The following is an 11018-nucleotide window of genomic DNA, read 5'->3' as shown; positions in this document are numbered from 1 at the left end:
CCAAGGTCTCGTATACAGTGCAATGGTAAAATTTGTTGTTAGTTAATATAATATTTGTTTGGCTCAGCCTTTATATTGCGGGTAAATTGTACGTAGTGACATTTTTTTTATATTAAGTATCATATTGTTAGCGCTACACCAAATCTCCAATCTATTAATGTGTTCTTGCAATTTATTTACATCAGCGTTTGTAATTATAGGCTTCATTAATTTTAGATCATCGGCAAATAAGAAATATTTTACGTGGTGAAAACATGTAGTGATGTCATTAATAAATACGTTAAAAAGAATTGGTCCGAGATGTGAGCCCTGTGGAACGCCTGACACCACTTCAAAGATATCAGAACAACGACCACTGATGACAACTTTAAAAGTTCTATTCTGCAAATATGATTTAAACCAATTGAGAAGCGCTCCACCAAAACCAAATTGTGATAGTTTATGTATTAAAAACAAGTGGTCAACTTTGTCGAAAGCTTTGCTGAAATCTGCGTATATTACATCAACAGGTATTCGTTTATCAACATTTTCGGATAAAGCGGAAGTAAAACACAATAATTTGGTAGTAGTGGATCTAGACTTTATAAAACCGTGTTGGTGGGGGGTGATTTGATGTTTCAGATACCATGATAATCTTTCAATGATCATCTTTTCAAAAACTTTGCCTAATGTTGAAAGTAACGAGATTGGTCTGTAATTACAAACAAGATGCTTTTCACCAGATTTGAATATGGGGAGCTCCAAAGCTTCTTTCCATTGGTCTGGAAATACTCCATCTTTTAAAGAACGATTAAATATTAAAGTAACGGGTAAGGCTAGCGCTTTAGCACATCTTTTTATAGACTGGTGGAAGATTATCACTACCTGCCCCCTTGCATTCATCAAGTGTTTTAAGAGATTTATAAACTTCTAGTGTACCAAATGAAAAATGACAAAGAAAATTTGATGAAGTGTTAATACTGTTAGATGTATTTATGTTTTTATCGGACTTTGAAAACACTTGTCCAAAGTTTTCAGCAAACAAATTACATATTTCTTTACCGTCAGAGGTGACTTTATTGTCAAGTTGCATTTTGGCTGGATAAGAACTACTTCCTTTTCTTTTAGCTTTGATAAAAGCATTTCATTGATGAATTCTAAATTTGTTTTGCAATTATTTATAAGCACTTTAACCCAACTATTCAATATCGACAAACTGACTAAATTCAAATCACCCAGCCTAGTGCTAGCAATCAAGGGAAAAATAATAATAATTCAATATACAAATAATTTATTTGTTTTACTTATAATGTACATTTTATTTCTTCTACAATATATTAAAAAGCTTATCTCCGTACTCGTTTTAAAATCGCCGCTGTGGGAATGGGTTACTGACAACAACGTAACAGATGATATAATTAAAAACGATAATGTTATAATTTTACTTTGAACGAAAATTTTACTGAAAAAAATACTAAACCAATATACATAAAACTTATACACAATATATACGTTGAGTTTTGGAGATAGTTTATAATATTATTATATAAAATGTTGCCCTAGCAGTTTTTTCTAAATTCAGACGATTGACGTAACAAGTGTAAATTTTATATTTTTGTTCAAAATAAATAAAACAATATATTTTAAAGGCGCAGTTACACTTTTTATGTTATCTGTTGACACGTGTTGAGTCTGACAGCCGACGGGAACGCGTTCACACAGCGGACGAACGTTAAATGCATTTTAATAAAACCTATTTCATAATCTTCAAAATGTCATTTATAACTTACAGACAAAACACCGAAGCTTTTAGAAACTCAGTTAACATTTTCATCTTAAATTTTCCTATAGTCTATTCCACGATACGAACTCCTAGGTAACAAAATACTCATAATCATTGGTCGTTACGTGCGGCTGGAGATACGCGAAGCCTGCATGTAACATACGAAATTATCACAATGAAAGTCACGCGTGTTAGCCAATGAGCGAACATGTGCAATTTTTTTTAGCTCGTTTCTTGGAATGGACTTGACTGTGATCTGCGAGGCTTCTAGCAAATGCAATGGTTTTATTATAATTTATCAAATGCCGTTACAAAAGTCATCCATCTTTTAAACTGTGAACAAGATACGGAGACAAGTTTTGATCTGGTGTCTATCGGTCGATCTCGCCGAACACCACGTCCAGGGTGCCGATGATGGCGACGATGTCCGCCAACATAGAATTCTTTCCGACCTTTTCCAACGCTGCGAGGTGAGCGAAGCCTGGCGCCTTTATCTTGCATCTGAAAATTATTAATAATAAAATGAATTTATTCTCATTTTTCTATGGTGGATCGTATTCTGGGCATTTATGTATGATAAGTTCTTATAATCCTTTTTTTATAATAGGTAGGTTTACTAAAAAAAAGAGCAATCTGATGGTGCATATTCATCACTGCCCAACCTTGGAGACGAAGATGGTATGTTCTTTGTGCCTATAAATGCATTGGGTCACTCTAAAATTAACTGGGAACACCAGCTTTACTAAATTAAAAAAACTGACGCACTATTGAGTATCTAATTAATAAAACAGGTTTCAATAATAATGATGAATTGTTTTAAATGGTAATTAATATTGTGTATTGAAAGGTGTTTACCGGTAAGGTTTGGAGCTGCCGTCGGAGACGAGGTAGACGCCGAATTCTCCCTTAGGCGCCTCCACGGCGGTGTAGGTGGCTCCGGGGGGCACGGAGTAACCCTGAGTGAACAGCTTGAAGTGGTGGATCAGCGCCTCCATCGATGTCTGCAAGCATTAACGGTTAATTTAGAATTATGATGCTGCAAGCGTCCGGGATCGGTAGTTTACATCTCGTATCGTGCCATTTTAGAATTTCTATCAAAAAGTTTTCACTACAGGTATAGTACCTTATTCTTACTTTGTATATATTAACAAACAAACGGTTATAATTTAGGAAAACCAAGAAGAATCGATTGCGCAGACATTTTTTTTTCTTCCTTGGAGTTCAAGCTTGCTTCATTATCAAATTCAGTTCAGTGGTTTATAAGTTAAAGAACAACAGACAGAGTTACTTTCGCAAATAAATTATTTATTAGTATATCATATATAAATATTATTGAAGAACATTCTATTAACAAAACAGAGCATCCCAAAATTTTCGAATTACGTTATCTACTTGGATACGTATTTTTTTTTAATCTAAAATCACAATTGTCTTACTTCGTCACGTCTCATTCACTTCGAATAATTTATTTCGGTTAATAGTTTATCTTTATTCCTTCTTCAGATAGTATAGGCTATAGGTTGATTATGTCAACCGTATATCATTACAATATTGTTTTAAAGTGTTACGATCATATAGAAATATGTCGTCGCTCGCGCTTTCAAACTGCTTATATTGTTGTTGAACGAAGTTTGAGTGACGTCGCCTGGGAAGTGACGTCACCGGACAGACGACGTGGAAGAAGAAAAGATATGACAGGCGGGCGGCGAGGAGCCATATTGAGTTGACTTAAGATAGAATTGAATAGTCGGTTGCTTATGATTTGAGTTCTTTAATGTTTTTGTTATTTTGCTGTATATGATTGTTACTTGTGTATATTTTTTTCAATATTTGATGATTGATAGATTATAATATAGTATTTAGGTCATCAACTAAAATTTACTGTTATCGTACTGCGTGCTATCATTAATGAAGTATAGAAACAATATGCGGCCAATATGATAACCCTGTGGTACACCTGAATGATATATTGAAGCCTCTTCTCAAGTATTACAATCATTGCAACAAACCGCCATATATTTTTAAGTTGTCACCACCGCCCGTTGACATTGGTGCTGGAGGATATATTAACATAATAACATACATCGCCAATGCGCCATCAATTTTGGGAACTAGGATGTTATATCCCTTGTGCTTGTACTGACTTACTCTCTCTTCAAACCGGAACACAACAATACTAAGTACTGCTGTTTGGCGGTAGAATATTTGATGTATGGGTGGTACCTAGCCAGACTAGCTAGGCTTGCAAGTAAACAATATAATATAGCTTTATTTATTCCATACATGCATACATTGTAAATAATAATAATAATAACAGAAATTAACAAATTGATCTTTAGTGGTAAAATCAACTTTAAATACATTATAACAATAGTCGAAGTACATAAATTAGACATTTGATTTTAATAATATCTCATTCAATTGATTAAAAATGTATCTATTAAAAAAATAAAATAAAAATAATAATTAATTGATAAACGTTAAAAAGTAAACAATACAAATAAGTAATGAATTCTGTCAAAAGCATTACTGAAAACATAACGTAATATGTTTGTCCTGCTTTATAATTATAAGGTTTATTTCTAGCAATAAAAGTTCAGTGGTCCTGATTAGTCTTAGAGATTGGCCAATCATGACCGAAGGAGCTACATGACTGACCTTCATTTCATCTCGGGACGGCGGCGTCAGCTTGGCATCGTCCGTCTTCACCTCCCCAGCCGGCATCTGGTTGAGGCACTGATCGATGATACGGAGACTCTGACGCATCTCTTCCACACGGATTAAGTATCTGTATGTATAAATAAATTATTTTTATTTTATTATATTATTTTGTTACATAGCAAAGGTAGATGTAACATATTATGTATCTATCATATCATGAATAGGGATGGCCCAAGTTTTAGTTATGTATAGTTGTGACTTTTTAAAAATACGATGCAAATAAAAAAAAAAACTTGTGCTAGTTAGTTAAGGAAAAAAGCTATAAGAAGTTCAGACAGCTATAAGAGATTCAGATTGACGATAACCGAGATGCAACTCAAATGTAAGTGAGTAAAATAGGTCACCTGTCGTAGCAGTCGCCGTGAGTGCCGATGGGCACCTCGAAGTCGACCAAGTGGTACGCGTCGTAGGGCTGACTCTTGCGCAGGTCCCACTTGATGCCCGACCCGCGGAGCATCACGCCGCTGTAACCAACGGACATCACAACCTTAGAAACCTTTAGAAGTGTTACCTTTTGTTTGTATATATTATTTTAATATTATAATCAACAAGCAAAATCTTCCGTAGGAGACAGAAATATTTGCTACTTATGAAATATATCTCCTGTGCCTATAATAACTGACTGACTCACTTGAAACCGGAACTCCACAATAGAAAGTATTGACATTTGAGTTTTGAATAATTTATTATTTAAACCGTCTACACTATGAGCTCGTAAATTGCATCTAGATATAGTAAGTGATGCTAGTGGTGGTAGTGATCACCTGAACCCGTAGTTGAGCGCGTCCTGCGCGGTGACCACGCCCACGTCCTTGGTGCGCTGCACCCAGATGCGGTTGCTGGTCAGCACGTCCTCCACCTCGTCGAGTCGCTCGGCGAACTTGCTTGCGAACTCATAGATGTCGTCCATCAGACCCATCGGCATATCCTGAGGTTTGGAGGGGGTATCACATCGGTATTTACTTTAAGAGAATGGCAAGGGGACACCAGTTTGTCTGTCACAACATTGTTATGAACTGTATTACTTCTTATTTCTTTATGTTAATTAATAAAACATTCTAAAATTGTATAAGTTGTGGGAATGTATACTATTTTAACTGTCCTTTGATAAGTATAAATTTGTATTAATAATTTGATATTGTATAAATAATAAATTATTTGGTGTAATAAAAAAAAAATCTAAAATAACGCATAAAATTAAATAAATTGTATTCTATCCACTTTAAATAGTAATGAAATATCGTTAGCCAACAATACAGTATCACAAATAACTTTAACATAGAAAGTAGATCATTTACATATACGAAAACTAGAAGGGAACCTAAAATCGATCCTTGTAGAACACCCATTTTTAGTACATATCTAGGAGTCTTTGTTCAATTAATAATCTTCTCATGATAATTTATTTTCTAATATAAACTTACCAGAGAAACACCTCCGGGACGAATATAGGCTGCGTGCATTCTCGCACCGCTGACCCTCTCATAGAACTCCATCATTTTCTCACGTTCCTCGAAAAGCCAGAAAAATGGGGTCAGAGCTCCGACGTCCAATGCATGAGTGCCCACCGCCATTATGTGATTGAGGATACGGGTGATTTCAGCGAACAAGGCTGAAAGAAAATTTAAATTAATTACATACATAATTATGTTGACACAGAACATATTTCTAATAAAATAAAATGCCATCTTAAAGTTATTTCTCGTCATTATAAAATTAGTTGAGCGATTTATATATATAATTGTTTATTAAAGATGTTTATAATAAAAAAATTTAACTTATTTATTATACTTGGTAACAGGGCTTTGTGGAAGCCCGTCTGTGTAGGAACCAACCACTCATCAAACATTCTATCAACAGTATCACTTAGTACTTTTGTTTTCCAGTTTGGAGGATGAGCAAGCTCTCAGTAATTACACTGAATTACAAGGAACATAACATCTTAATTCCCATGGCACATAGTGAAAGCAAAGATTATTTTATATATGTTACAATGCTGAAGTCCATCTGCAGTGGTGACATCTCAATTTGTGTATATATAAAAAGAACTAACTGCAAAAATACACTTACTTCTAATATACTTGGCTCTTAACGGTATGTCAATATTCAGCATCTTCTCAATCGCTAAACTGTAGCACTGTTCATTGCACATCATAGATACATAATCAAGACGGTCGAAGTACGGCAAAGCTTGGGTGTATGTCTTGTATTCGATCAACTTTTCAGTGCCACGGTGGAGGAGGCCAATGTGCGGATCAGCACTGCGTACCGTCTGTAAAACAAAACATTAATGATAAATTGGAAGATTAAAGCATTAATAGTAAAAAAGAGTTTGTCTTGTATTCAATTTAGATAAAGAATCTTTCATAATAAGATTTGTTACACAATACAGAATTTATAAATTTTTCATGGAAAATTTTCATTCGGGAAATACATTTGGATATAATTGTATTTTATTTGAGGAAGAGTATTAATATTATGCTTCTGGTTGGTTTTCTTGGGGTATTCAGCTCTTTATATAATTTGTTTACGGGTGGGCAAATAGGCTACCTCATGGTTAGTGGTCTCCATCACCTATAGACATTGTATTGGGCTGTAAGAAATATTAAGTATTTCTTACATCGTCATTGCACCACCAACCTTGGGGACTACTTGGAGACTAGACACAAGTGGAAGTCCAGCTTCCAGTTTTAATATGATATTCAATTTAATCCTGCAATATAACTGATTCAAAAGCAATGAGACTATTTATCTACTAGATTCCTACTGTGAATGCAGGAAGAATATATTATACTACTAGCCGAACCTGCGCATTTACCCGCGCCAAATTTATAAAACACAAATTTCCAATACCCGTTTCACACCTTCTCAACAGATGTCTACACCTATAAGGAACCTACATAACAAATTTCAATTTTGTAGGTGATATAGTGTTTGAGATTTAGTGATTAATCAGTGAGTGGTATTTAACTTTTATATATATATATAAATAATTATTACCTCCTGCTCCTGCTTTTGGAATATAATATATGATATGTTACTGGTCTTGCAGATATGTTGGTACAGCATATTGTGTGGCAAGCCGACACATTTCACTTCTTATTGCATTACTGTTCCAGTAGCATGAGATAGCTATCCAACTCAATGTTTATCATATTCAAACAATGTAATATAATCAAATTTTTAGTGTGTGTATCTTAGAAATAGTGTGTTAATGTTTTTTGGATGAATATATTCAGTATTCATGAAATATACCACTTTTATTGATATGCGTTTATTTTGTTGTATATGTCGACATTTGTGTATGGAAGAGAGTGTGTGTGTTATTTATGTATTTTTAAATTGCAACTTTAGAATAGTTTAAATTTTGTTCATAGCCAATTGTAAACATATATATAAATTTTATGAATCCAATTAAAATTTCGATATTCACCTCACCGTCAAGCTCCATTACAAGTCGGAGCACACCGTGAGCAGCGGGATGCTGTGGTCCAAAGTTGAGTATCATGTTACGGACCTGCTTCTCTGACGGTGTCACAATGCCTGGGAAATTTTACTTTGGGAATAAATAGAAGTTTGTACCAGTATGATAGTGTCTTTCAAGGCCAAAAAAGTTGCTGTTTTATAAATAAAGGAGAAATATAAGCGAGAAGCATCCAAATATGAGCTTATAATAGCATCTTGCCTGCCAACTCGGACAAACGCCCTCATGCCACAGGGAAGAGATATAATTAACAATATAAAAGAAAAGTTTACCAGTCTTGAGCGTCATAGGACATTTTCAATTTAAAAATTGCATATTCAATTGCAATCTAATGATCTCCTCAGGTATTGTGCAAAATTGGGTAGAATTAGATTTGATATCAAGTGTACAGAAACATAAAATGTTTAATTATAGTTTAAGTTGAGTATTTCTTTTTTTCATTGTTGATTTGTAATTATTCTAGGTGATATTTTGATGCCATTATTTTGAGCTACAGCTATTTTATTGTAACAGTTTTAGGTATTTATGTAATAATTACATTAGTACACTGAAAAACACGAATACAGGGAGGTTTTTACATGTGATATAACAGGTCAAGGGTACAATAAAAAATCAAGTTATTTAATTTTTTAAGTTTACAACAAATAAAATTGACCATGAAATCTAATTAATTATAACACATTTTTCAAAGCAGTACATTTTCCGAATGAGCTTCATATCTTTTAATTAAAAACTAATTACGTATCGAAATTCAAACACTTAGAATGATACCTGGTTACTGGTATATAGAATATTTGGAAATAAATAAACTTACTGTTATAAGGTGGGTGTTTCATGAGGGCTGTGATTCCTTCAGGGTACATGACAGCCCCTTCGAATTGCTTTACGAAATCTTGGTCGGGCATCCATCTGTGAGCTTTTCGCTGAGAGCTGAAAAATCAGAACGTCACAGAAGTAGAGTAGATACTCATGTATAGAAAAAAAAAGCTTTCTCCTGAAATTAACTTATTGGTATAGGAATAGAAGCTAGTATAGAAAATAAAAAGGATATAAATATTATGTATAACCTTAAATGTTACATAATTTTTAAATGACATTATAACGAATTAATAAAAATACATTATTTTAATAAACATTGTTTATAATATCTACACTCACTTCACATTATTAACTACCGGTATATTCCCTAATAAGGCTCTTGAATTGCCTAAATTTGCACTTTTTCGCAGCAAAACATTTACCAACGAAGACATTTTCGAAAGGACTGCGTTCCGTTACAGATAAAAATGTTAATCGAATACTTCATCAATGTCATTTACAATTGTAAATTTTATGATATTACATTTAAGCTGTGTATAAAAAGGTATTTAAACAAAAAAAATAAGCAAATCATCAAGCTTATAACGATTCGCACTATGGGGCGAGATAATGAGATAATTAAATGAAAAAAAAAATCATATCATTGAATTATCGTAAAACGTAATTCGCGTAACTTTTGACAGATAGGTAGTACCTCCTCTTTAAAGGATAAAAGTATCGGACCATACACCATACATCTTTCACAACCTGTAGTTGTGCAAGTTCTATCTTAAAATATTATATAAATAATTTAGAGGTGGCAAACGAGCAGGAGGCTCACCTGATGAAAAGTGACTACCACCGCCCGTGGACATCTGCAACACCGGGGGGCATGTAGGTGCGTTGCCGGCCTTTCAGGAAGGAGTACGCTCTTTTCTTGAAGGTTCCCAAGTCGTATCGGTTCGGAAAAATCGCCGGCGAAAGCTGGTTCCACAGAGTGGTTGTGCGAGGCAGAAAATGTCTTAAAAATCGCGCTCTTGTGGATTTTCGAACATCTAGGTGGTGCGGGTGATATTAGGAATTTTGACGAGATGTCCGAAGGTGAAATTCAGCAGCCGGGATTATTCCAAACAATTCCTCGGAACATTCCCCGTGATAAATTCTGTAGAAGATGCAGAGCGATCCAACATCTCTACGCAAAGCCAAAGGATCAAGCAGATCGGAAAGGGCTTGATAGGTACCCTCCTGGGGGTAATAAAACCAAGTTCTGCACAATCATTATGTTTTTGGGGGGGAGGGGGATCGGGCCTCCGGGACTCTCACATACCGGACGAAACGCGGTAGCATAGCTACCACTTTACGCCGATTTTAAGTGAGAGAGTGGTACTTCCCCGGGCATGCCGGCCCATTCGGCTGCAACCCGAAGGTATGCAGTGTGGCACTACCACTATGTATCATTATTACCATTATCTGACCAATGTGTACAATTACCTTCAACTACCTGGTGATTTTAAAAATAATACTCCCATTTCTGAGTTCTATGCCATCATAGATAATTTGAAAAATCATATGAGTAGTTTTATATTTATCACCATTTGCGTCGTGATGAATAAATTATTAATGTATACAGTTTGAAAAATATTGTTGAACAGAATTTAATTACGGTTTTATTCAAATTAAATTAAGGTCACTCTCAATATTATACATTGAAGAAGAGCCAAAACACTCAGGACTCGCAGTTACTAAAAATTCGAAACACATCCTTATCAATTATTCAAAACTTATTTATCTCACAAAAACATTTTATTAATGTTCAACAAATCCTTTCCATTAAACTTCCATAATTGAAACCATCACCTTCATAGTTTATAGTTATGCGCAGCCCGTCTTAAACAGGTAGTCTAGTCTAGATTGTCTGGATAAGTGCATAGGTACTATACACTCATCGTTAATATTTTACCACCAAGTACTTAGTATTGTTGTGGTCCGATTTGAAAGGTGAGTAAGCTAATGTAACTACAGACTCAAGAAACGTAACATCTCAGTTCCCAGGGTTGGTCGCGCATTACCTAGTTATCTATATAAAAAAGTAGTATAAAATTTCATACGTAGTTCAAATGTAGTTTATTTATTTATGAAATAGGAAGCCAACACAATGTATAATATTAATATTTAACTATCTTATAAAAGATGACTTACTTTTTTTTAAATGTTGCATTTGCTGATACTATACATCACAATTATAGGCTAACT

At 34.4% G+C, this 11018-nt stretch overlaps 2 protein-coding genes across 2 annotated transcripts in view; one reads left to right on the top strand and one right to left on the bottom strand.

The window, feature by feature from the left end:
* LOC113391592 (scavenger receptor class B member 1-like) overlaps positions 1 to 11018 on the top strand; it is a 352256-nt gene that overhangs the window by 285401 nt on the left and 55837 nt on the right. The gene's annotated exons all lie outside the window — the stretch shown is intronic.
* LOC113391597 (NADH-ubiquinone oxidoreductase 49 kDa subunit) lies at positions 1254 to 9280 on the bottom strand. Its single transcript, XM_026627617.2, has 10 exons — positions 9126 to 9280; positions 8782 to 8897; positions 7917 to 8026; positions 6554 to 6755; positions 5908 to 6095; positions 5248 to 5411; positions 4828 to 4947; positions 4421 to 4550; positions 2618 to 2763; positions 1254 to 2263 (listed from the first exon to the last, which is right to left on the bottom strand). The coding sequence occupies exons 1-10, from the start codon at positions 9218 to 9220 to the stop codon at positions 2134 to 2136; spliced, it is 1401 nt and encodes a 466-aa protein (XP_026483402.1). The 5' UTR covers positions 9221 to 9280; the 3' UTR covers positions 1254 to 2133.

This window comes from Vanessa tameamea, chromosome 30 (genome assembly GCF_037043105.1).
Source record: "Vanessa tameamea isolate UH-Manoa-2023 chromosome 30, ilVanTame1 primary haplotype, whole genome shotgun sequence".
Lineage (NCBI taxonomy): Eukaryota > Metazoa > Arthropoda > Insecta > Lepidoptera > Nymphalidae > Vanessa > Vanessa tameamea.
Note: the sequence above shows the minus strand (reverse complement) of the source record. Positions and strands in the feature narration are given on the sequence as shown.

Bases quoted from the DNA above. Each gene is read 5' to 3' on its own strand.
- LOC113391597 (XM_026627617.2), bottom strand. From the start codon at position 9,220: ATGTCTTCGTTGGTAAATGTTTTGCTGCGAAAAAGTGCAAATTTAGGC. The intron at 6,756-7,916 runs GTGAATATCGAA...TTTGTTTTACAG, and splicing joins TAATGGAGCTTGACGGTGAG to ACGGTACGCAGTGCTGATCC. The intron at 5,412-5,907 runs GTAAGTTTATAT...TCCAAACCTCAG, and splicing joins GTCCCGGAGGTGTTTCTCTG to GATATGCCGATGGGTCTGAT.